This window comes from Pogona vitticeps, chromosome 3 (genome assembly GCF_051106095.1).
Source record: "Pogona vitticeps strain Pit_001003342236 chromosome 3, PviZW2.1, whole genome shotgun sequence".
Classification (NCBI taxonomy): Eukaryota; Metazoa; Chordata; class Lepidosauria; order Squamata; family Agamidae; genus Pogona; species Pogona vitticeps.
In genome coordinates, this window is record NC_135785.1 from 17,021,038 (window position 1) to 17,046,745 (window position 25,708).

Genomic DNA, 25,708 nt, shown 5'->3' on the forward strand with positions numbered 1-25,708 from the left:
CAGCAGTTTGCTCCAGTTGCGACATGTTGCTGATTATCTCCGACAGGTTTGTAACTCAGCAAAAGAAGCATCAGTGATGACTTTTTGCGCTTGAAACCTGTCAGTCTGTTTTTGTCAGTCGGCAGCAGAGATAAGAAGAGGGAACAAAGTGAGGTTGTTTTTACTGAATTTTGTTGCATTTCCCCAGCTCCAGATAGAAGAGGCTTTCTCCTCTCTGCAGAGACACATAACTCTCATTGATGCTAGTGTGAGCGTGCATATCAGAACAAAAAAGAGTTCGATTAATCTATGCAGGGGGAGAGCTGCTGCTGTTCACTGCCATACTAAATCACATACATTTACCCAATCCAGTTTGAAATAAACACGAGGTGGCAGTGGCTACTGGCTTTGATAAGGTCTAGATTCTACATATTGAGACGTGAGCAGAGTATTCTTTTTCCAGACTATGATGCCTAGAAACACTCTGGCTGGGGGATTCTGAGAGTGGTAGTTAAAAAAAAAAGTAACTTTGCCATGCTGATTCTCTCTTTTGCTAGCTGTGCCAAATGGTAAAATCTGCAGGCGGGGATGGTTTACCTCAATGTAGCAGTTAGAAAATAAAAAGCAAAACAAGAAGACAACTTAGACAGGCTGAAGATGGGAATCAAAAGTCATATAATACCTGAATCTGAAATTAAATGTTAATTTAGGCAGCATTTTCCTTCCATTTTGGAATAGCTGTAATATTTTAAAGGTGGAAAATGAATCTGAAATTAAATGTTAATTTAGGCAGCATTTTCCTTCCATTTTGGAATAGCTGTAGTATTTTAAAGGTGGAAAATGAAACGCTAACTATCCATTTCCAATGAAGCTTGATAAGAGTATAAAGCCAAGCGTCTGGTGCAGCTGTAGCTTCTAAGTGGCCTTATGCCTGTAATGAAGCCCAATGTAGTAAGATAATTTGCCCATTTGGCTGATTTGAACATAACAATCCTGGTTTAATAAACTCAGATTTGTCAAACTGAAAGCAAGCTGTAGGTCTGTTTGCTTACCCACACGTCTCCTGCTCTGTCCCACACTTAGCCTTTGGCAATTGCATTTTCATTTCATCAGTCTTGTTGTTGCATGCAGAGCAGAAGATTCAGGTTTCATCTTGCATAATAAGGAATGGTTTCGTATCTGAGAGCAACCCAGTTCCCATTCCAGGCATAATAGGTTACTCTTTTAAAGAAACTGTTCTGCAGATCCTGGAGCTAACAGTGAGAAGGTGGGAACTTGCAGGCGCAGCACTTAAGTATTGGCTTAATAAAGCATGAAGTTTCCAGCTGGGATCAGTATAATCGAGCTTGCTCAGGACTCAAAAGGATACATATGCCATTCTCTCTTCTCATTCCCCAAGGAGGGCAACATAACATTCAATTAACGCCCCAGGCACAGAAATGATTGGTTCCAACACTAATTGGTACCATGACTCTGTGAGGCAATTAATACCACCCGATGAAACAGAACCAACTAGGAGAAGCCTTTTCTCCTTGCAAATGGAGAGGTCCAACCTAGCCTTTGTCTGGTGTAATGGCTTTCTGTACATGGAAATTGCCACAGAAAGATACACTGGAGCATTCCCATATGAATGCATAAAGTCAAGGAAGGCTTTTCTGTTCCATTTGACTGAAGATGAGAAACTGGCCCACCCCCCCTAAACTATGAACAGGGCTTCATTTCTTAAGAAGCACTAGATAGAAACTTTTGCTATTACAAATATCCCTTGAAGCTGTTCCTTCTTAATTGGACAAAAGGTGGGGTTTTTGTTTTGTAATGTTTTTTTCTCTTCTTTTTAATTAAAATGCAGAGGTTGATGGATATATGATAGGAACTTCATGAACTCATTGATATTTATTTATTTAATTTATTTATTATTAGATTTTTATCCCGCACCTTCTAGACAAAGTCTACTCAGGATGGCTTATATAAAATCATTCATAAAACAATATACATATACAGTTAAAACAACAATTTAAATTAACAAGATTAACATTGGTCAGGATGGAAAGAATAAAGAAAACTTAAATGAAAAGAAAAATCAAGTATTGATAGGAGGGAAGGCCTGCTTAAAGAGCCAGGTCTTTTTGTCAACCCACTACACAAACTTGTTTTGCATTACCTCATATTTGTAGGTTGTAAAGAGAAGATGATGTGGATCAGAAAGTAGACTTGGTTTTACAGAATTGTCTCTCCTCCGTATGCTATACTGTACATTTCAAAAGTGGCACATTTCAGATTTTTAAAAGCACAATCTTTCATGGCACAGAAAGAGCATGACTATATGTCTAATACAGAGGGATTTTCCCTGCTTATAAAATGGGTGAATTCAAACTACTTAGCACACAACACAAAGGCTGCTTCAAATTAATCCAGCCCTTATTTGCTCCCAAATCACTTTTTCTTCTCTGCTGCTGGGAGGCTTCTACTTTTTTCAGAACGATACAAGCAGGCTTTCCCCCATGCAGTTAGTTGTGATACATTCTTGTAAAGATGTGTGTGTCTGCGCACACCTGTAGGTGCTGTTTCAGTGGACACAGGCAGTTGGGGCATGATTTTCAAGCCCGGGGTGGACATGCAAAACCAAAGCATTATGATTTTAATATGGGGTATCAGTCTAGTCCTAAATCCTGTCAGATCATGTGAAAAGGCCCTTTTGTTGTGAAGGAAAAAAATATAGTCCTGTTAATTAGTTAAATGACAGGTCTGGAGGTGTCATTAAAATCCCCTCTCCCTGCCTTCCTTTCAAGTAATGCATGCAGGAATTACCTCATCTCTCTTCACATATGATCTTAAACAATTGGAATAATAAACTGTGACAAGAACCTTCATAGCTACCTATGGGAAGAAGAGGATTAGCCAGTGAGGTTACAGTGTAAATAAAGACCATATAGAAGCTAAGTATGGTCTCTTACATCATGACCGCCTGCAAATGGTGTTCATCGTATGGATAACATCTGTGTTCTGGGTCATACAATTGGCGCTACCATATGATAGCTATCAGCCCCCAAACAGTTCAGTTGGTTCACATGGGTGTTGTCAAATATCTGATTCAGATAAGAAACTTGTGTTGACTCAACTGGTCCTATGAATTCTCTTTCATGTTCTCTCATTTGATAGCACTCACTGTTGGTTTAAGTAGCATGGAAGAATCTCAAGAGGTGGTTTTCACCTTGTGGCTTTAAGAATAACCATAATTATTCTTTTGTTAATGTCTAAGCAGAGTGCCACATCTTTCATCACTGTAAATATGTTGACAGTTGCTGAGATTGCATGTTAAGATCAAGATGTTTGTGTGTCTCCTTTCTTCAGTATGTGAGTTAAGGTGGTGATGCAGGTTTTTATTTTCTTCTGTTTTCCTTTTAACTCTGCAGACTTCCAGTGACAAAAAGCGTTCTGGCCACACAGCCAGCAATGGCTTTCCAGGCCATGTCAACCTTCCAGATTTGGTGCAACAGAGCCATTCGCCTGTGGGCACACCAACCGAGGGCCTAGGGCGAGTTTCCACACATGGACAAGAAATGGACTCTGTGGCTGAAGTAGGTACTGGAAGCCTCTTAGTGAAATGCCTACACCATTTGATTTTCATTTTCCTGTATTAAGATCCTGCGATTAAGAGGCACACTTCCTGATTTTTGTTTCCCCCTTTTCCAGTATATGGTTATGATTATAGAAAGAGTTGGATTTTATATCATCCATTTGTTGCTGGTAATTACCATTGGAGGTATATGCTTCCTCAGCAATGGTAGCAACAAAAGCAAACCAGAAAATACCACCTAGGAAATGCACCTGTTCCTCTCAACGTGTATGTCTTTCCCAGTGCAGATCATGCTATTTCATTTTAATGAGCTTCTATAAAATAAAACACAGTTTGTGGGAGTATGTTGTGCCAGCATCAACTCCTGTGGAGATTTGGGGGGTGCACATAACTCATACACAATGCTCCAAAGTTGTGTACACTCCGGGATTGCCAAAGGGAGCCTTTAACCATAGTTTGTAGAAGGGGTAGCCGTGTTAAGGATTATAGGTAAAGGAAAACAGAAATAAAAATTTTAAAAAGACAAAAAAAACATGGTGGCACCTTAAAGACTAACTTTTATTTTTATTTTTTAATGTGAGCTTTCATGGAGAAGTCCACTTCACCAGACATGAGAAAGAGAATCAACAGGGCAAATATTTATACATAGCACCAAAATATAGATATCAACTACAGAGATAGTGGTTGGGTGGTGGGGAAATCAAACGGTGGATAACATTATGGTGATAACGTCTTTGATATGCAGGTCTTTCCTTGAAGCATTACATTAAAAAAATTAAAAGTTAATGTTTAAGGTGCCACCAATATTTTTGTCTTTTTTAAAAAACTTTTCTGTTTTGCTTTTACCTATAAATTTAACCAGCAGATATTCATTCAGAGTGCAGATGATGTCATTCCCATTGTTCATCTGGAGCTGCACTGCAAGATTTCAGCCAATATCTTACAGACAGGGCTGTAATACATCAGAGTTCCACACACGAAGGTGCATACAGAATATTTCTGCTTTTTAGAAGTTTTCCTTCAAGAAAGCAAATTTCTGGCCCTTTGTAGATATAAAGAAATAGCTTCACAGTTACTGTAGAAGTGAATAATTCTTATTGAATTCTCAGAAGGCTGTAGACTGATCTAATGAGCTTTCCTGAGGTCGGAATAGAGCTTCACTGACTGAAGAAGCTCCTTGAAATTTCCCAAGTGTAGCAGAAGCAAAATAAATTAGTAAGGAAAGACAAACCATGAAAAATTGCCTAATTCTTACAGGCAGTTTATAAATTGTAGAATTGCTATTAAATTGTTATGTCACTAGATTTAGGGAGCTGGCACATCCAACTCTTAATAAAAATCTCAGGAGAGCTAAACACTCGCTCTTGAACTCATTAGTTTAATCCTTTTTTTGACTTTGCTAAGAGATTGTTCTGCGTTTTTCTGGAAACTCAAGTGGTGGCCTCAGAATGCTGCAGGCTTACATGTACCTTAAAGAGTAGCAGACGCTTTCATGAGGCTGGTTATCTTCTTACAGCCGACAGGCTAGGCAATTATCCAGTGTGACAGCTGCCTAGCTCTGACACTGGCTTTCAACCTGGATCACAGGCTGGTTCTGGGCTGTAGTGGTTTTGAAGTAAATCCAAGGAGAAGGCATAAAATACCAATGATGGAAAGGTGTCTCCCCCCCCCAGCTTCTTTCTGTTATTATAGCTTCTAGCAGAGGTAATAAATATAACATAATGTGTGTAAATACCATAGCAGAAAAAGAAGTGGTTTAGCTATTGGGGTGGAAGAAATCTTATCCCCTATAGCTATCGAGAAGAATTTAGCTGTCTCTTAAGAAAAGACCTTATCTTTGCTTGGGGGCATTAGCGGAGCCACAGATGTCCAAAGAAAACAGACTAAATATTGGAAATTCATTATCCCCTGTTTCCTACAGAATCAAACTCCAGTTTTACCATGCTTAGTAATATATTACCTACCAGGATTTTGATTGTTACCTTTTTAGTTGCCTTGTAAATGCTTCAAGCAAAGTGTCTGGCAAAAAGCCCCCTCTCAATAGTTGCAGATTAGAATAGGAGTTTTTTGACAATTTAAAAAGGGAAATGAAACATTTGAGCCAATCTTCCAGAGGGCGATTTAGGCAAGTGAAGATGAAGAAGGCAAACTTGTGAATGTGAGTGCAGCTTTGAAGAATCAGGGTGTGCATACAGAAATGTGTTGCTGCCTAATATTGATAAAGGATGTTTTCATCTTGACCTTTTCTTAATACATGAATACGAAGATATCTTCATATGTTATCTGGGCAGCTGCACTTAGATTCTCTACATGTGCATCTGGCCACATAAAATAATTTCTGTGTTGTTACATCTAGATGCAGTTACTTTTGTGAGCATATGAAGAGAGAGAAAGAAAATATGTATACTTATATCTTTACAGTGAATGTCTGAGGTTTGGTATCTAATGAAATTTGGTAGCTGTCTACATTAACAATCCCAGACAGATATACTAGATATATTAGAAACGTTGATAGGAAACTAACTGTGAGAAAACGGTATTGTGCGTGCTCAGAAGGAGAGTGAGGGTATGGTTCTATATTTTGACATTCAGAAATTTGTGACTCAGGCTGTCATCACTTACCTGAGTCAGCTACCAAACTATAGACATTTATTGTTGCATATATATTATTTAAGCAATTATTATATGCAGCAATTTTATACATTAGAGTTTACATATCCACGGTTTTCAGCATCCACGGGGGAGCTTGGAACGGATCCCCACAGATACTGCAGTCCTACTACACATTGGTTTTGCTGCAATACTCTAAATATATCAAGTAGAGTACAATGTAAAATGTTACATACATACATGGTACATTAATTTGAGCATTACCTCCCAAAGAGTTATGCCTAAGTGGCACTGGATTTCCCCTGATGTTTCATATAGTGCCGTAACTTCCAAACCACACTGTTCCTGTTCTTCAGTGTTGTCCAGGAAGTATGGAAATAGTTCAGTACCTCTTAAATGTTTGTGCCGATTGAGAGAATGGCATATCCAAAGTCTGAATAGAGCATTATCCCAACAAGCAACAGCTTTATTAGAAATCTTAAACCAGGGTTTTGTTGGTGTGAATAATTAATATAATTCAGAAGGTAAGATTAAGGGCTTATCCTGACAGAGCTAACTATTGGTTATGGTTTGTCTCAGAGGAATGCAAGCATAGCTGCGCTTTGCATCCTAATTACAGTATATAGTAAAAACTCAATTATTTGTAAATTTTCCCTTTTCCGGACACCTTTGAAATCTTGGGAGGAAAATCTTTATCAGTTTACTTTCTTGCTGGAGTCTTGCCTTTATAGTTATTTTGTTTTCTTTTCTTTTCTTGTCTTGGAGCAGGTTTTTTCTTTTTCTTTAGATGCATGCTCACATAACTGAGTGTTTACCTATAGAAAAGCACATTTCTATGCATAGAATCCCACCATGGTATATATGCTCATGAAGGGATATGTATATGTGGTATCACTTGCAGCCTGAACAGATCTTTGTCCCAGAACAGGATTGTCACCTCATCTCTGACTCTGGGAATTAAACCTGTTCAAGATCTTACTGGGGTGTTTGTTTTGTTTTGGGTTTTTTTTTTCATAGTAGCATCATCATGGAAGTGGCAGCAACTAGAGTAGATTAATTAATGAGGTAATAGTTGTGTCGCTGCCACAACTTATGATTGCACTACAGAGGAAAAAAAACAAAAGGATTTGGAGAGGAGAGTGCTTCTAATCATATGCAGAATGTGTCACCCTTGGGCATCTTAAATTTTGCAGGCATGGGTGGTAGCCAAGTTGGGTGCTTTGTGCACCTGGTTTTCTTTCACTTTTAACAAATGGATCATACAGTTGAACAAACATATTTTCTGAAGATGTGAATCAGTCCCAACACTGTATAAAGCATTAACAGGTGCCCTGTAAAAAATTTAAGGTGACAGAGGCTTAAAATAGAAAAAATAACTTTGTGAAGGGAAGGGAGGAACAATCAAATTGGAATATCACTTGGGATGAATATAACATTGGTACTGATACGAGATACGTTACAAAAGGCAGTTATGGTGCCAGGGTCCTTCAGGATGTTGGGAACCTCTGGATATGAAGGACCCTTTAATAGGTTCTTTAAAAAATCACAACTGCTGGAATTGGGACCTCCGGTGGCATTTTTTTAATGTTCAAAGCTTCCTCCCCCACCCCCACCCCTGAGGCTCCCAGAGGCTTCCCCAGAGCAAAAGCCATAGAGGGCCTGAGAACCTGAAGGGGAATGTAGTGGGACAGGGAACTTTCCATGAGTTTAAATGAGACATTTATGGCACTCAGACTGGGTTACATTGGCACAGAGTTACATAACAGTATTTTGCCCAGTGTGTTTAATCATTAAGAACCTGCCTTGAAAGATATGGAAGTATTATCCATGATATCTAATCATCCGTGATCCATCCACATCTGCAAATCATCATTTGATCGTCTAAGTCATTTAGTGATGTACAATACGAGACTGTGGCCTCTGGGAACCAAAAGGCTGCATTAGGGTCAGTTGTGGGGTCACAGTAGCATCAACATGCTCAAATACCTGCACGCAAAAATCCAAACATTTTCCCGAAACAGTACAAGGAAAGTAAATAGCGTTCCACCAGGTTTGGGGGCTGGAGGGAGATTAGCCAAGGTCCCCATGTACGCACCTGTGGAAACTGACTCTGAGCATCCAAGAATCCCTTTGTTCAAGGATGGGCCCCATATGTCCTGTCATCTCCTGGGTCCTCCACTGCTAGAATGCTTTTTTCCAAAGAAGAAAAAAGGGGCAAGAGAATTACACCTCCGAAGCCTCCAAAGCATAATTCTCTTCCAAAACATGCTGCCTTGTTGTATCCCCCCACCCCGACAGAAGGCTGAAGTGTCATCACTTCTACCTTTGCTTCAAGGTCCTAGAATACCCTTCAGCTGACCTGGATGGCAAAGGATGGACCTTAGACTCTCCAGTGTTGCCTGTCCTGGCATTAAGTTAAAATATCAAGCAATAAACGTAAATTGCCAACTATATGCTAACCACACATTGTGCTGCTAGTTACAGTCTGCACTTTAAACATGCGATCTACAGTGGTGCCTCGCAAGACGATTTTAATTTGTTCCGTGAAAATCATCGTCTTGTGAAAAAATCATCTTGCGAGGTTCCCTTTGCATCGGTCTTTTAAAAAAAAATCTTGCGAAGCATTGGTCTAAAAAAACACATCTTGCAAAGCATCGGTCTCAAAAAAAAGTCTTGCGAGGCACCATAGTGATCGCAAAAACCAATTGTCTTGCGGATTTTTCATCCCACGAGGCAATCATCCAGCGAGGCACCACTGTAGTTGGAAAAAGAAAAAACTGTCTTGAATTTTCTTTGCCCACATCATCTCTCTATTTCTCACTTGATAGTATGGCATGGGAAGTAGCACGAAAGCATCTTTCACCCCATTTGTGGATACCAGAGTATATCAGACCTCCCCTACAGATGAAGATGAAGATGATGATGAAGAGTCCTCTGCCACAGGTAATGTAGAGATTGTTAGCAAAGAGAAAAGTGCTTTGGCTATAAGATCCTTCAGGCTTATTTGCACATACATTGGACATGTGTTGGCCCAAAGAAGAGGTGTTTATGAATTCTGCTAATTCCTTGGCTTCCAACCCATGGCCAGCTGGCACTTGATGAGTTCCCGCTGGCACAGAACTTACATACGCCATCTTGGGAGTGCCTGCTTTAGATCTGCGTGGAGCTGGGACAGGTGTTTTTCTAGCTGGCTCCTTAACTTGGCTAGCTGGCACATTCAACCTTGGGCAATCTCGTCGCAGATGAGATCCACCACATTCAAAACATTTAAGAGGTGTTTTACTCTGGCTAGGAGCTAGGCTCCTGCGTTGTTCAAATGAACTTTGCCTGGGCTCATGAGAAAAAGACTTTCTAAAATCAGGCTGACTCTGTCTCTTAGGCACTACTGGTGCAGTCTTTGCCCTAACAGCAGGTTCAGGCCTTTTAAAGGAGAGAATTTCATCAGTTTTTAAAGCAAGGGTTTGCAAGTCTTTGTAGTTTCTCTCCAACAAAGTACTCCTTATTTCTGAAGGCACTAAATTAAGAAAATGCTCCATGTACAACGCAGTTCTTAAATCCTCAAAGGTACTGACGCCCAAGGAGCTCAACCACTGATCACCTAGATGTTCTATCTTGTCAGCTAGTGCAGAATAACACTCATTAGGCTGCTTTTTCAGTTTTCTAAAGTTCTGCCTCAGTATTTCCGAAGTAAAACCAAATTTTCTCTTTACCACCTCTTTAAAAATAGGCCAGTCAGTGTCCTCATCAGATAATTTGACTACAATGTTGGCAAGTTGCCCAGAACACTGAGTACGCAATAACTTGAGGTACCAGGCCTCAGGTATACTAAGATCTCTACACGCTTGCTCATATATAGATAAAAATGATAAGATATCATCGCCATCATGGTAGTAAGGTAGATTGCTTCTATCAACACTGGCTATTGAGTTCTTAAACTCCTCTTTTTCCTTCAGCTCATTAACCAAACGCTCCACCTTTTTCTCTCTGTACTGCTTCAATAACTGATCAGCAATGTTCTGATTATGAATAGATTGAGTGTGACAAGCAACAAAATCTGCAAACATCATTGTTAACTTATCCACTGGTGATAGACTCTTGTTAGGATCAGGCCCCTCAGCATCGGCTGCTGCTGCTGCCACTCCTGCTGTTTCATCAGGAATGTCTCTGGCTGGCACTCCCCTCCCTACTGGAGTGCTGGCACCCGCCATTTCCTCTGCCTGATCCATCTGTCGCAACCTAGACCAAGTCTGATCTGGATCAGATCCAAGTAGGTCCTGGATATCCTCAGTTGTGAGACTGTACTTAATTCCACCTGTTCACAATCCCCTAATCTTAATTGTCCTCTGAGTCACAAACTGCTCTCCAGGCAACTCCAAAAACTCTTCTCCTTCTAAGTGTTGCTCCATGCAAGCTGCAACTAACGCAGACGGCTAGTTGACCAAAAGGAAAATCCTCTCCCTGCCCCTGTAGCCGAAACTGTAGGGCGAGGGCAAAGCCATAAAACACTCTGGCAGAAAACAGCCCTACCCTGGAGCTTCAGAAGGGTGACCGCTTACTTGCATGAAAATGTCCACACATTAAACAGCCCAATTAAATAACCAAAGCATTAGTTCTTAACAAACTTCGCTTAAAGCTAAGTCTTTCTTTAAGACCCTTAGCTGAAAAGAAAAATGCAATATAGCTGATTTATAGCCCTTCAAAGTAAAAAGCGTGGAAGAAACCCCTCTGCCAAGGCTTGGGATTTCCCAGCTGTGAAAAGCACATGCATCGAGATGCTTGCTGCTTTCAACTTAAGCAAAAGTAAACGCAATAAATCAAAGCCTGTGTTTCGTGTCACCGCTGCCAACCATGTAAGCAGCCCCTTATCTCCAAAGAGATTTATGGGGGTGCCGGAGACTGGGATGAGTCCGAAATCCAGACAAACCTCTGACTGCTGAGCAGAGCCACTTAGGTCTCAGCAAGGTCCTGTCTAAACTTCTTCCTCAAAAGCCAATCTCCTTTATTAAGAAAGCAACACACACAGACAAATCCATGAGTTATACTCAGAATAATCTGGCTCTAAATCTTTGGTAGCAAACACACATGGCCAATTAGACATTCAGCTAGTCTGTACAAGAACCAATGCATGCAGATCAAATCATTACTGCTTTATTGAAAAGAATTGCTTTAGAAAAGGTTTCAGTTGATGGTAAAATAGTTCAGTAGGTACATTTTCATATCAAGACAAACGGAATACTCCCCTCCCCACTCCAGCTAGAAAAATAAAGAAAAGGAATTATGCTGACTAATAAAAAGCATAACACAGTCCATCTCACGTGTCTTGGGTCTTCATAGGCTGACGCTAGATGAAATCCAGTTAACTTCCATCAGTCCATGGTAGGAAAAATAGTCCAAAATTATAATCCATTATGGGAAAAAGCACATGTCTGACCTTTCTCAGTCCAACTCCATCTTTTTTTCAACTCCTTACCAACTTCCTTCTTCTTCCCAGAATTCTTCATAAGGAACACCCCCTCCTGGGTCTTGTTGGCCCGCCTAACTTTCTCATGAGAGCTTGAGAGTTGTTATCAAGTTTTGTGGCAGAATTATTTTGACTACGAAAGTCTCTGCTCTCTACTCATCTTAGCAACGAGATAATCAGAGAGCGAAGCTTCTCTGAAACAGCATGAAAAACTTTCCTACTACAGAGCAGACTTTAAATCAAGATGGATGCTATTGGGACAATCTTAGGACTACATATCCCATTCTAATACACATAAAAACACAAATCATCACAGGTGCCATTTCTGGGCCTGGTGTGGTGCATGCTGAATGCTGGGTGAAAATTTGGCTCCTTTTGGGAGGGCAGAAAAATACTCTTGGCTGCCGTATGTAGCCTATGAGCTGTACTTTGCCCACCCTGATCTCCAGTTTTCCACAGAGGTGTGGTGAAGCTTTGAAAGGCAGTTTTCATCTCATTGCAGAAATGTATGAATTAGTCCTTAGCTGACAAAATCCTTCTTTTCTGTATTTGTCAAATGTACTGCCTTGTGCTTTCTTTTCTAGCATTGTTTACCAGTGAGCTGCTGAGACAAGAGCAGGCCAAACTGAATGAAGCAAGAAAAATTTCAGTAGTAAATGTGAACCCCACCAACATTCGTCCTCACAGTGACACACCAGAGATCCGAAAATACAAGAAACGCTTCAATTCAGAAATCCTTTGTGCTGCTCTCTGGGGTATCGGTTAATGATATTTTAATAGGATAAATGAAATTTACATGTTAAGAATAAAACAATAGTTCTAGTGATAGTAGATATTTGCACAGCATTTATTGTGAGACTCTGGCACAATATTATAAGGCTCAGAGACTGACTGCTGCCAGTCTCAGGCAGGATACTAAATAGTTTGTTATAATTTGTGTCTATTAAATCTCAGAAGATTTATCGTGTTTTCTTTCTTTGGTGTTCAGGTGCCCCGCCATTCCTTAGATTACTGGGGTTTCAGCTGGAGCCCCGGTAGACAATATGTTTATTTAGTATGATGGGGGATCAATTTTCTAGCATTAGAAATAACATTCATGGGTGGACTGAAAATAAAATATATCTTGCCCCATTCTGTCTCTTCTTTCCAGGAGAAAGAGGAGTTTTTAAAATTTCCCTATATTGTGAAGTGGATGGGAAATTGACAGCAAAAAGCCATGTGCTTTAGCTTCAGTCCCAGAGAGCAACACCAAGAGGGACCGGTCCTACCCACACCTGAAAAAGAATAGTCTCTGTTAGGAAGTCAGAAAGGTGGGGATAAGAATGCTCTGCAGATAGGCTGGTTCAGGCTGGCACTTAAATGTCATGGGATCACTAGGAAAAAGAGTGAACCAGCTCCACTCCAGAGTGGATTGAACAGCATGACAAAATCCCTATGTGGGTGCACCCTTAGTTACTTTATTTGATTCCTTTGATCCAGTTTGGACTTTAATTTGATCCTTTTTTTCATGTTTGCTGAAAACATCTAATTTCAACTAATCCAAATCATTATTTCATCAATCTTCTCTGTTTATTTGCCATGCAGGTGTAAATTTACTGGTAGGAACAGAGAATGGGCTTATGCTGTTAGATCGAAGTGGACAAGGAAAGGTGTACAATCTGATCAACAGGAGACGGTTTCAACAGATGGATGTGCTAGAAGGATTGAACGTCCTTGTAACTATCTCAGGTATGACCTTGAGCTTGTATCGTTTTGCTCCTCGTTTCTGACTGCTGTCATACCTGGAGCAAAAGAAAGATAGAAAAGCAAGATATTGATTGAGAAGAAAGATATTGCATTTTCCTCTGTTTATGACTAAACAAATCGGCTTGTTCTTTGAAGGGCAGTCAGAATCCAAGTTGCGATCTAAAGAGAGGCTGTTTGCACCCACTGGCAGCCAAGCAACAGGCTTTGTTCTAGGTACTGAGCAATGGATGGTCGATATTGAATAAAGAGGCACTGCATAGGCATGGCAGAGACAAGATATACACTGAAAGGCAGACGTAGCTGAACTTGCAGAAGATAGTACAATCGTGTGCAACAAAAAGAGGGCATGAGAAGTGACACATATGAAAGTCAGCATAAAGTGGTTTTTAATAAAGTCACACCAAGCAGTGAAAGTAAAACTTATGTAAAACTGGAAGTGACATTCACTCTTGACATGTTATTTGGCTGTGTGCAGAGAATCTCGAACAGTAGAGAAACGATAGTTCATCTAATTCTTCTATATTCAGTTGATCTCTGAGATTTTGTAAATGCTCAGCTTTTTGTGATGACAACATATTGAGGATTGCGGGAAGCAACTGAAAATGTGTTTTTCCAAATCTGTCCCAACTGTTTAAAAAATTCAAAACATTATTGGCATGTATCTTCCTGAAGACATGCCATAAACTTTGGACTAGCCCCTCCCTCTGGCCCAGTGACAGAGTCAGATTAAGCTGATCCTCTGCAAAAGGGGAGCTGCTCCGCCCTCTCAGACTAGGTACCTGACTCCCAGCATCCACTTTAAGTCCTGGAAGATTTATTCCAAATGAGCTTTATTTTTGCTTTTGTTTACTTTTATTTTTGTTTAGGGCAGGCTTGTCCAACCCGCAGCCCGAGGGCCGCATGCGGCCCAGGTCAGCTCGTAATGCGGCCCAGTGCAAATTTTTATTTTTAAAGAAATTCCAAAGTTTCAAGATACACTGCCGGCGCTTGCGGCTGGAATGTGGCCAGGGCATGTCACAACAGTAGAGGGGGAGAGAGGGAAGGAAGGAAGGAGTGGACAGGGGGGCTGCATGACTGCATCGCGCCATCCCCATCAATAGGTGGACCCTCTCCCGGCCCCATAAAGCCACCGGAATCGAAGCTGGCACCCTCTGCTGTCTGAGATCGCAGCTGCCAGTAAGCGCGCTTGGAGCGGGGCTGCGGAGGAAGGCTAGGGCTGCCCCCCCATGTGGCCCAAACCAAATGTATGGGTGGCCCAAACCAAATTTTCATCTTCTAATGTGGCCCAGGGAAGGTGAAAGGTTGGACACCCCTGGTTTAGGGGTTTGTTTGTTTTTTGTTAATGCCAGCTGCAGGCAAAGGTAGCATGTTCAGGATTGGATTAAAGACCTTAACAATAAGCTACGACTAAACCAAAAGAAACATTAATTTTAAAACGTTAATAATAGCTGACAAAAATATGCTGATAAAAATGTGTTGCATCTCTTGACTATAAAGTAAAATCCTGAAGGGCATTTAGAGGTTAAAATGCCTACTTAAAAAGGAAGGTTTTCACCCCGTGGCAAAAGGACTATGAGGAGGAGATCAACTTAGCCTCATGAGGCAGGGAATTCCACAGGCTAGGAGCGGCTACTGAAAATAGCTTCTCTCAGGTTCTCACTAAACAAACCTGGCATGGTGGTGGAACCAAAATAATACAGCTTCTTTGGAATTAGATAGAAAGGAAAAATAGTGTTGGGTGTAATCAATATACTTATGACACTGAACCTCAAAATCCCAGCCAACTACTCCCAGCAGTTTTATTTAAATATTAAACAGTATAGGGATAAAACAGAACTCTGAGGTACATCACAGTCTAAAGGCCAGGGCAAGAAACAGGAGTCCCTTATTACTACCTTCTGAGTTCCCTTCAGGAACAACCGGAAACCACTCCACAACAGTGAAGCTTCTCAGTGATTCACTGAAACTTTCAGACCATATATTCAGTTGAGGCAACCACTCATCGTATTTTTCTGTGTATAAAACACCCCCATGTATAAAACACCCCCCCCCCATTTTTCCAAATCAAAATTTCTTCGTTTGCAAGAAAGTGGAGGGGGGCAAGCTCCTGCTTTCCCCCTACATTTTCATTGCAAAAAGCAGTTCCCCCCCTCCAGGTTTTGCAAAGAAAATGCGGGGGGGGAGCAATTTCTGCTTTCCCCCTACATTTTCATTGCAAAAAGCAGCTTTCTGCCTCAAGGTTTTGCAAAGAAAATGCAGGGCAAAGCGATTTGCAATGAAAATGTAGGGGGAAAGTAGGAATCGCTTTCCCCCTGTATTTTCTTTGCAAAACCTGGAGGCAGAAAGCTGCTTTTTGCAACTAAAAAGTAATGGGAAAGCAATAATCACTTTCCCCTTGTATTTCCCATGTAAAACCAAGAGAGGGGGAGCTGATTTTTGCAACGAAAATGTAGGGAGAAAGCACAAATCGCTTTCCCCCTGCATTTTCTTTGCAAAATGTTAAGGGGGAACAGGGATCAAAGCACTTTGATCCCTTTCCCCCTTACTTCCGAGTATAAAATACGACTCTCAATTTTTCCTTCAATTCTATACAAAGAAAAAATACGCTACATATTCCTGTTTATACAGCTTTTACGGTTTAAACATTTCCAATTTTTTTACCCAATAGAGATTTCTAAGAGTAATTGTGTTGTTATTGTTATTGTTGTTGTTGTTGTTGTTGTTGTTGTTATTGTTATTATTATTATTATTATTATTGTTATTGTTGTTGTTGTTGTTATTATTATTATTATTATTATTATTATTATTATTATTATTATTATTATTATTATTATTATTATTATTATTATTATTATTATTATAGGAAAAATATACATTTGTTGGATTAGAATTTTTATATCCTACCATTTCTTCTGAAGGGCTTCTGCCTCCATACAGCCAATAACAACAATGAAACCAGAAACCTTAAAGCATTTTAGCATACTGTATAAGAAGGTTACGGGAACAAACACAGAAGAAACCTTCACTCACGTGGCTTCTCCGCAGGTGCAATGTTAAAATCCCAGTCAGTGTTCCAGAAATAAACTTACTTAAACAGAAAAACACAATAGTCAAGCTGATAGACAAGATATGAAAAGGACCAGCAGTACAGAAACCTCATGCAGCTGGATTGATTTACGCAGAGGATCAAGATTGCATTTTTGTTGATTAAAAATGAAGCTCAATGTTTCAACAGGAAAGAAGAACAAACTACGAGTTTACTATCTTTCATGGTTAAGGAACAGAATATTACACAATGACCCAGAGGTAGAAAAGAAACAAGGCTGGATCACTGTGGGAGATCTGGAAGGCTGCATACATTATAAAGTTGGTAAGTAAAAAACCTGATAAACAGATAGAATATCAACAGAGGAGGTGGTGGTCTTCACAAAATCAACATACCTACCACTGAAAGGCACTCTGGAATATGCGAAGTCCCTCACTTATTTCAATAACAGGTTGAGGCCTAATAGAGTTGCTCGTGGTGGCATACTAAAAAACAGGGAACACTACAGAAAATTCTTATTTTCTTTCCCGATTTCTCTGTAGCACTAAAATCATCACAAAGGATATAGTAACCCAGGTTCATCTGATGTTACTATATACATGATCTAACCATCTCCCACCTGATTTTGGGGGGTAATCGTTGTACGGATGGTTGTACACACATTAGAGTTGTCAGCCAGGGGCAAGGTCTGTGTTCCATTGTGATACCTAATTTACAGATGTGAGGTGTGGTCAGGATTAGAATGAGCCAGCATGACCCAATTTCCCCACTACTCTTAAAACACAAATTATGACTTTTTAGTTTTCTGCCAGTCAGATGGATGTCATAATGGATTGGTTCCAGATTTATTTGAGCTGAAATCAGTGGGACTTAAGTAATTAATGTTTACTTACATCCCACAGATTTTAATGCATTTGTTCCTAAATGTGGATCTATTCACTGCATTTTATTTCTTTTAATATGTTTTGGGTGCCCTTCTGGGCTAAATCCTGTCCTATTCAGAAACAAGCTCCTTTATGCATAGTTCACCTTGATTTATTAATTTATTTTTTACCTGTCTAGAGGGGCGGGGTATAAATCTAATTAAAGTGAAGTAAAGTATTTGGCTCAAATCAAGTGCTAACATTTTTAAAAGAATGCTGATGAAGTTGAAAAATGATAGATGTTTGAGATACTACTGAACAGAGCCCCCCCCTTGTGTGTCTCACTACCCCAGAAATCTACATGGATTAATACAGGGCTTTTTCTGCAGAAGCAGCTCAGTTGGTGAACTGCTTCCCAAGAGAAGCCAGGCTTGCTGTATCCCTTCTGGCATGCAAGACTGTATAGTTTCATATGGACTTTGGTGTAAAAAAGTAGTTTTAAAGTTTGCTTTTACAGTTTATTATCTAATTTGAAAAGCTGCTACTGTTAACATTGGTTTTTAAACATTTTCCCCCTGTTCGTAAAGAATGTTCTTATCTTTTTGTAGTTGTTCATTGTCTGGGCTAGGAAGCAATTGTTTCAGTAAATAAAATAAACTAATAATTAATAATTACCTTCTAAGCTTAAACAAGAAGTGATGAAGAAGTGTTTTTGCTATGATATATATTGAAGATATCAATGACATCCTAAGGCAGAGATGAGCAAGCCAATTGCTCCACATTCTTTTGGACTGTATTATCTCTCACAATTTGCTATTTCTTGCTAACACTGATCCTCAGATAGACAATTGTGAGACAAGGTGACGCTTTGCACATGTGATGAACCAACAAGATCAACTTCCACAGTTACAACTTCTGATTTATTTCATGGCTTCTGACAGGCAATGCTGTGTAATGGAATTTGTTCATATATTTATTGCCAGTCATTTTGTGATGAGAAATATGTGAGCAAAATCCACAGAAAACATTTTCCGGAGATGAAAGGTGCAGCTATATTAGAGCAAGCTAGTGTGGACTTCTTTGGAAAGGTCAGGCTTGATTAGATCTGATTTATTATATATATATTCTTTGCCTTGCTTATTGAGATGCAAATAAAAGGGTTTTTTAATTATATCTGACATATTGCATCAACGATAGTTTTAAACAGACTATCCCCAAAGTGATTTATTTGCCAGTATTCAGAAGTTCTCATTTATTAACCACTTCATATTGCCAACTTGACCCTGGAGCAGTCTAGGCACATCAAGTAAACCATATTTATTTGGACCAATCCTAATCGTTTCAGATAAACAGTAGACTGCAACTTAGGACCAAACTGATGGATTGGTCCTGATTAGGAATGATTAGGAAGACTCTAACAAAAATATCATGTACAGTTTTTTAGAGCAATACCAACTGTTCCAGCAGGGGGCTGCAAAGTGCAATAAACGCCCATGCAGCCAACCTCTGAGATCCCCAGATGTCATTGGACTGAAATTCCCAGAAACCTTCACCAATACAGTGGTGCCTCGCTTAGCGATGTTAATCCGTGCAGAAAAAATCGCTGCTAAGCGATAACATCGCTAAGCAAAAATAAAAAGCCCATAGAAACGCATTAAAACGTGATTAATGCATTCCTGTGGGCTAAAAACTCACCTTTAAGCGAAGATCCTCCATAGCGCCGCCATGTTCGGTGCCTCTAAAGCAAGGTATCCGTGCCTGAAAACAGCGGGCCGCCATTTTGTTTACCCAGCGGCCATTTTGAAACCGCCGATCAGCTGGCTGAAAATTGGGGCTTTGCAATTATCGCTTCCCTGCGATCATCGCAAAGCAAATTTCCTCCATAGGGACCATCGCAAAGCGATCACTTTTGTGATGGCAAAAAGTCCATCGCAAAGCGATTTCGTCGCTATACGGAGCGATCGCTATGCGAGGCACCACTGTAGCTGTATTGTCCAGGATGTCTTTGAGTTGTACTCCAAAAACAGCTGGGGACCCAAGTTTGGGAACCACTGTTTTAGATAATTAAAAAATCCTATATACCTTCGGTACACGAACACGAGCTTCCACGTTTTAACAAATAATGGCAAACAATAGTTAATAGTGCCCTATTTGCTCAAATTAATAGAATAAAATCTCCTGTACTTAACTGCTTTAGATGTTTTTTTTCCTAGTAGGAAAAAACAGTAAGGACTTATTGTATCGTGCTTATTACTGTGATCCCAAACATTTGCATTTCCAAAATGTTTCGATATTCACCAAATGTAATTAAGTTATTGTGATGATGTTCCTTAGTAAATTGATCATCCTTGAAAAAAAGGGTCTGTATTTGGAGACCAGTGAAATAGCAGTGTAAACAGAGCATTCCATACACACACACACACTCAAAAACTTTGTTGCCTAAGAAGGAAAATCATGTTTCATTTATCCTTCAGTCCAGTAGCCTAACATCTGGTAGGAAAACAAATCAAACATTATCCCATGTTGTTTGTATATAATTTACCTAATATTTCACAGATGCTGCTATATTTTCCACTCATTAAACAGAGAAGATAGAGAAAATTTTGAAACTTCGAAGTTCTAACTTAAAAGTAAAATCCTAATTTTTTTATTAGGAATATTAGGGAAATATTAAGGAAGGGTCATATAACCACATTTATCTTCAGAGTTTAAATCATGTAATGGCAGTTTCTTCCCAGACACACTTATACTTTTCACTTGTATGGTGTGGGTAAGTCTAGTTTGGAAATACAGGTGCTGCCATCTTTAATTTGCTTTGATGGTGTGGTAACCATGGTGGTTGCACAAGTAAACATAAGGTGGCAGTTCATATGTCTAGATTGCAACAAGACCCTCAAGTTGAGTCTAAATCACAAGGGAAATTCAGCAACTGGATTTATTCTCAAAAACATTTTCCTCAGGCAAGACAGTTTCATCATCTCTATCTTAAGATATCATTTAGTTTTGTCTGAGTGAATTGGATGTTTTAAAGATTAGTTTTATTTCAATTTTAGTGAAATATGAGAGAATCAAGTTCTTGGTGATTGCCTTAAAGAATGCTGTAGAGATATATGCTTGGGCTCCTAAACCATATCACAAGTTTATGGCATTTAAGGTATGTTTTGTGTTATTACAAAAATATAAGAATTACTTATGCATTTTTTTAATTTTTATTTTTAAATTATTGATAAGGAAATCTGTGATTCAATTTTGTGGTGTATTCAACTATAGCATAACAGGGAGCTGAACCTATATTTCTGTGCAGAGAACTTTCCAAGGAATTATTAGAGATGGTGTCAGGACGTCTGGTGCCTAAACAGCTACCTAAGAGTCCTGCAGAATTTTATAGAGCTCTAGGGAAAATCAGAAGCCTGTGTTTACATAGCTGACATCCCTAAAAGAGTTAATTCTAGTATGAACCAGATAGCCATTTCCAATCATATCAGTATTCATCTGTGTATCAAAGTAAAAGTATGTTCCTTGTTTGAATGTTATGCAATATCAGCATGTCTGTTTCTACAAGCGTTATTCATCTACATTGCCTCTATGCTTAAAAATCCTACTATTAATACAAAGAGTAGCAGGCTACATGCCTGCTACTCTTTGATGTCTCTTACCTAGTGTGTTTATTACTGGCATTTGGTGTGTGTGTTTGGCATGGCATGTATGGGTCTCTTGCCTTCCTATATTTATATTTCTCTCATTTGTTTACATTTCCCTCCAACTGTGAACAGCTGAATTTTGCTAGCATAGTAACGTCCTGTGCTCTATAAACAGACCATTTCCAGTTGAAATCTCTATTGCTTTTGCTTGTATAGCAAAATAAAACTCTCATTAATTATTAGTCTGGCAAGTTGCCAGCATGGCGTATCATTGCTGTTACTTTGATGAAATGGGTCCTTGCACCTACAGGGATAGCAAACTGGGCCCATCGTTTTTTTACCTGGGTACTGTTTTAATAGGTAGGCAAAATGCCAGGAGTGTTAAGTGAACAAATTTAGTCAGGTACCAATTTCCTGTAACTCTGTCTCAACACACCAGGACTTTTTCCCCATGGTTTTACTTTTCTGATGTTATATTTTCATTTTCCTTATCAGTTGTTTACATCCATGTTCAAGTGCCAGCTCACTATGAAATAATTTGTTTGCAAGGCAATGTTATTTTATATTGATCTTGCTTTCCCTCTGATAGCTTGGATGGAGAGCTGGCTGATTGTCTTGCAGTGACTTTTAGCAAAGTGCTGTTCAAACCTCATTTTTAAAGCACAATGTGTATTTGCAGGATTGCATTTTTATTGTCCCATTAATTATTTTAGCACTTTATACATACAAAATGTCAAACCTTGACAGTAAGTTTTCCTATTTTAGAGAAACAAGCGTGCTCTTGAAGAATGCAGATAATTAAGGCCTAGGTCAGATGGACTCCTCTTTGCAGACTAATGGTGATTTTTGGCCCTCCATATATTTTAGACCACAGCTCCAGCGTTTCCCTACTATGGGATGCACTGGCTGGGCCTTCTGAGAGTTGAAATTCAAATCTTCAGGGCTAAAGGCTCTCTACATCTACTGAGGAGCCATTTGTAATGGAGTAGTCGTCACATTTGCTTATTCTATCATCTACGTATGTTGCCACCAACTGGGTCCACCCAGTTAATTGGGTTAGCATTTGTATTGGGTTTACATTGCTTAATGACCGTGCGCTTCAACTGTGCAGTTATTTTCTAGATTAAAATAGTTCAAAGCTATAGGCTTTAAGAATAAATGTAAAATCTAAACAACAGTCACATCCAACTCTTGAGTTATTGATTGGACCCAGAGGCTGGTAAGTGAGCAATGTTGGTCCAAGTGAAGCCTCATAGAGAGTATCACCTGGGCCAAATCTAAGTAAACTTTTATCAGTTTCATCCAGATTTTTCAGCTATATTTAAAAAGACCTGGCTTTTTCCTAACACTTTTTTCATATTTTGTTACACTTAAAACAAAAGTTAAAATTGAATGAATACATTAAAATGTTCTAGAGAAGATGGGAAAACTGAATAATCCTGGGTTTGGATGTGAGTTTCTGTAATTATTATTGTAAAGAAGTGAATTTTATAAAGCTTGAATCCTTCTGTAGTTTGGATTTAATGCAAAAAAAATATCTTGTCTTAACCCTCTCTCAGTCCTCACTGCAGTCTATAAAATCGTCCTTTTCCATTGTCTCAAAGGCAGCTTATTAATTAATTTATTTATTTAATGTTTTATCCCACCTTTCTTTCCTAATAGCAATGTCAATAGATAAAGATAGGATATAAAATATTAAAACCCACTGAGAATCTTCACAGATATGTTAAAACCCACAGTTAATTAAAAACAAACCAAGTAAAATTTGAACTAAGTTACTGGCTGGACTAGCAATGGCTAGGCAGAACTTCCAGCCATGGGAGGGGGCAAAGGAAACCACTCTCTTCTTTTGTCCTAGCACGCTTGGACAAAGCTTTCGTGACTTTTGCAGAACGCAATTTACTTGCAAAGTCTCATCTACTCCATGTGTGGAATAACCCCACTTTCAAAATGTCTTCTACTTAAATATGAAAAAAGCCCAACTGGATCTTTGCTTATTCTTTAGCAATGTCAATAGATAAAGAGCTAAAACACTGTCTAAATGTATAATAGTAGAGGTTTTAACCAAAAGTTGGGCGGGAGAGGCAACTTTCTTTTAAAAAAATTGCATCCTTGTATACTTACTTACTAAAGATTTATGGGTTTTCATTGATAATGTACCAGAAGATTGACTGAAAGGATTTTAAAAGTCTTTTGCAGATCTCCAGCACAAACCCTTGCTTGTTGACCTCACAGTGGAGGAAGGTCAGAGGTTAAAGGTTATCTTTGGATCCCACACTGGTTTCCATGTTATTGATGTGGATTCGGGGAATTCTTATGACATCTACATACCATCACATGTGAGTTTGAAACAATGTGGTAATCATACTGTATAAATGACATGATCCAGTAGGTATCTCTTTCAAATACCAAATGGGAAGTAAGAACAGTTGTATAACAATGAGCTGTGGTTACTATTCACTCCATGTCTTTTGGAGAGATGGTGTTGTACATAGTGTCATCAAAAGAAGCTAATTTGCTTTGGATCTCTTAGGGCCTTTTCAGTACAATGGTGCCCCGCAAGATGGGCACTCTGTTTAATGATGAAATCGCATCATGATGAACTTTTTGCGATCGCAAAACCGATCGCAAAACGATGTTCCCTATGGGGGAATTTCGCTTTGTGATGATCGGTTCCCTGCTTCGGGAGCCGATCATTGCAAAGCGATGATTTTTTAACAGCTGATGGGTGGTTTCAAAATGGCCACCAGGTAAACAAAATGGCCGCCCGCTGTGTTCGCACGGATTCCTCGCTGTACAGGCAGCAAAAATGGCTGCGCTATGGAGGATCTTCGCTGGACGGTGAATTTGAAGCCCCTAGGAACGCATTAATCTGGTTTTAATGCATTTCTATGGGCTTTTTAAAATTGCATCACGATGTTTTCATTCTACAGCGATTTCGCTGGAACAAATTAACATCGTGATGCGAGGCGCCACTGTACTTGCACTGCAGCTTTGGCATATTCTGTTTTTGGAAGCCTGTTGCATACTTCAGTTTATAACTTCTGAAAGTTAAAACAATTTTAGTTTTGCAGTGCATCCAGATCTTCAAATTGGAACATACATTGGAGGTCTTTTAATTCCATGGCCACAATTTTTAAATGTTAGAAAAAGATAAAATTTCAAAGCACGGGGCTGTAACACAACACACTGGTAGTTTTTCTAAGAACCTTACAGTGGCCAGAATCCTGTTGGTTAATTGCGCCGGCATAAGTGCAATGATGTAAATTGCACCAGTGAATTACTGCTGCTTAACAGGTCACTGATTGTATTCTTTATCATGCGTCAAGTTATGTGAATTGGTACACAAAGAGAGATACAAAAGGCAACACATTAACAAATGGCAGTTTACTGCCATAATTTCCTCTATTGCACCTGTGCTGGCGTAACTAACAGAATTCTGACCAATATTGCTGTGTGTTTTTTAAATGGACCCTATGTTTTTTACTCTGTCATTTTACACGTAAACTGTGAGTTTTTAGATTGGCAGAATAAATCTTATGAAGATCAATACAACCAAAGAAAGAATTTAAGCAATAGAACTTACTCATATCAAAGGATTTTTATATACACAAATGTACTTCATCAGTGGGATGAAGAGAGCTTAATTTGGCCTTCTCAGTTTAGATCCTGAGAGCTGCTTGTAGTTTGTGAGCCATGTTTTTGCGATGTGTTAGATAATCATAAAGCTCCTGTTTCGTAAACAGGACACGGTACGGCTTTGCCGAGCACCTAACGTGCCATAGGACATAGATCTTGTGTCATGTTTAATCGTGGAAGTATACTTTGGAAATTTAGGGGGGATATGTTTGATGGCGAGCATTGGTATAATAATTTTCCAAGAGCAAAATTTCGTCCTTTCTTGCCCTGTGAATTTGATTTAATGCTGGCTTGGGGGGGTTCTGTTCTGTGTACAGATTCAGGGCAATATCACGCCTCACGCCATTGTCATCTTGCCCAAAACGGATGGAATGGAGATGCTTGTGTGCTATGAGGATGAAGGGGTGTACGTAAATACCTATGGACGCATAACAAAAGACGTGGTGCTCCAGTGGGGAGAAATGCCCACTTCAGTGGGTATGTCAGTTCTACCTCTTCTCCTTAGTTGTTTATACCTTCAGAATGAGATGAGAATTCTGAGCTAGAATTGGCCATTTTACTAGTTACATTAGTCCTCTGTGGAGCAGATAATGGACCCTGGATGCCCATCAGAGGCTTGGATTTCCACACTTAAGGCATTTACATTGTATGCTGTAGCTTCCTGCTAGGTGTGACATTTGACAAAACTTGCTTTGGTCCAAGTGTCTTTAGGAAGAAAGTGTGGGAAATTTTTATTCTTATTTATTTTGCAGCCTACATCCATTCCAATCAGATAATGGGCTGGGGCGAGAAAGCTATAGAGATAAGATCAGTCGAGACTGGCCATTTGGATGGAGTATTTATGCACAAGCGTGCTCAGCGGTTAAAATTTCTATGTGAAAGAAATGATAAGGTATGTCTCTTTTCAGACTTGTATGGGTTCATAATAGGTCCATGACAAGTGTCATCTGCTTTATCTTCATGCTGAGTCTAATTGCTTTATGTATTGCACTCCATAATTGAAACTCACATAGGTCCAATCACCTTTAAATTAATTTGTTTATGACATTTGTATCCTACCCCATTTCCATAGAACTCAGGTTGATGTGCAACTATTCATTTGAAGATAAATCAGGGAAAGAATATGATTTGACTATAAGCTGCTCA

The 25,708-nt window shown here is 39.4% G+C and overlaps 1 protein-coding gene across 11 annotated transcripts in view; it reads left to right on the forward strand.

Annotated features, from left to right (window-relative positions):
* TNIK (TRAF2 and NCK interacting kinase) overlaps window positions 1-25,708 on the forward strand; it is a 327,386-nt gene that overhangs the window by 296,926 nt on the left and 4,752 nt on the right. For 9 of the 11 annotated variants that reach the window (XM_020793810.3, XM_072996188.2, XM_078389655.1 and 6 more), the window contains 9 exons: window positions 3,393-3,557; window positions 8,995-9,109; window positions 12,212-12,382; window positions 13,212-13,355; window positions 16,609-16,743; window positions 20,336-20,436; window positions 23,113-23,262; window positions 24,880-25,039; window positions 25,315-25,454. In XM_020793810.3, coding sequence (XP_020649469.2) covers window positions 3,393-3,557; window positions 8,995-9,109; window positions 12,212-12,382; window positions 13,212-13,355; window positions 16,609-16,743; window positions 20,336-20,436; window positions 23,113-23,262; window positions 24,880-25,039; window positions 25,315-25,454 — 1,281 coding nt within the window. The remainder of the gene's footprint in view (window positions 1-3,392; window positions 3,558-8,994; window positions 9,110-12,211; window positions 12,383-13,211; window positions 13,356-16,608; window positions 16,744-20,335; window positions 20,437-23,112; window positions 23,263-24,879; window positions 25,040-25,314; window positions 25,455-25,708) is intronic. The other 2 variants (XM_072996192.2, XM_078389658.1) reach the window with 1 other exon arrangement.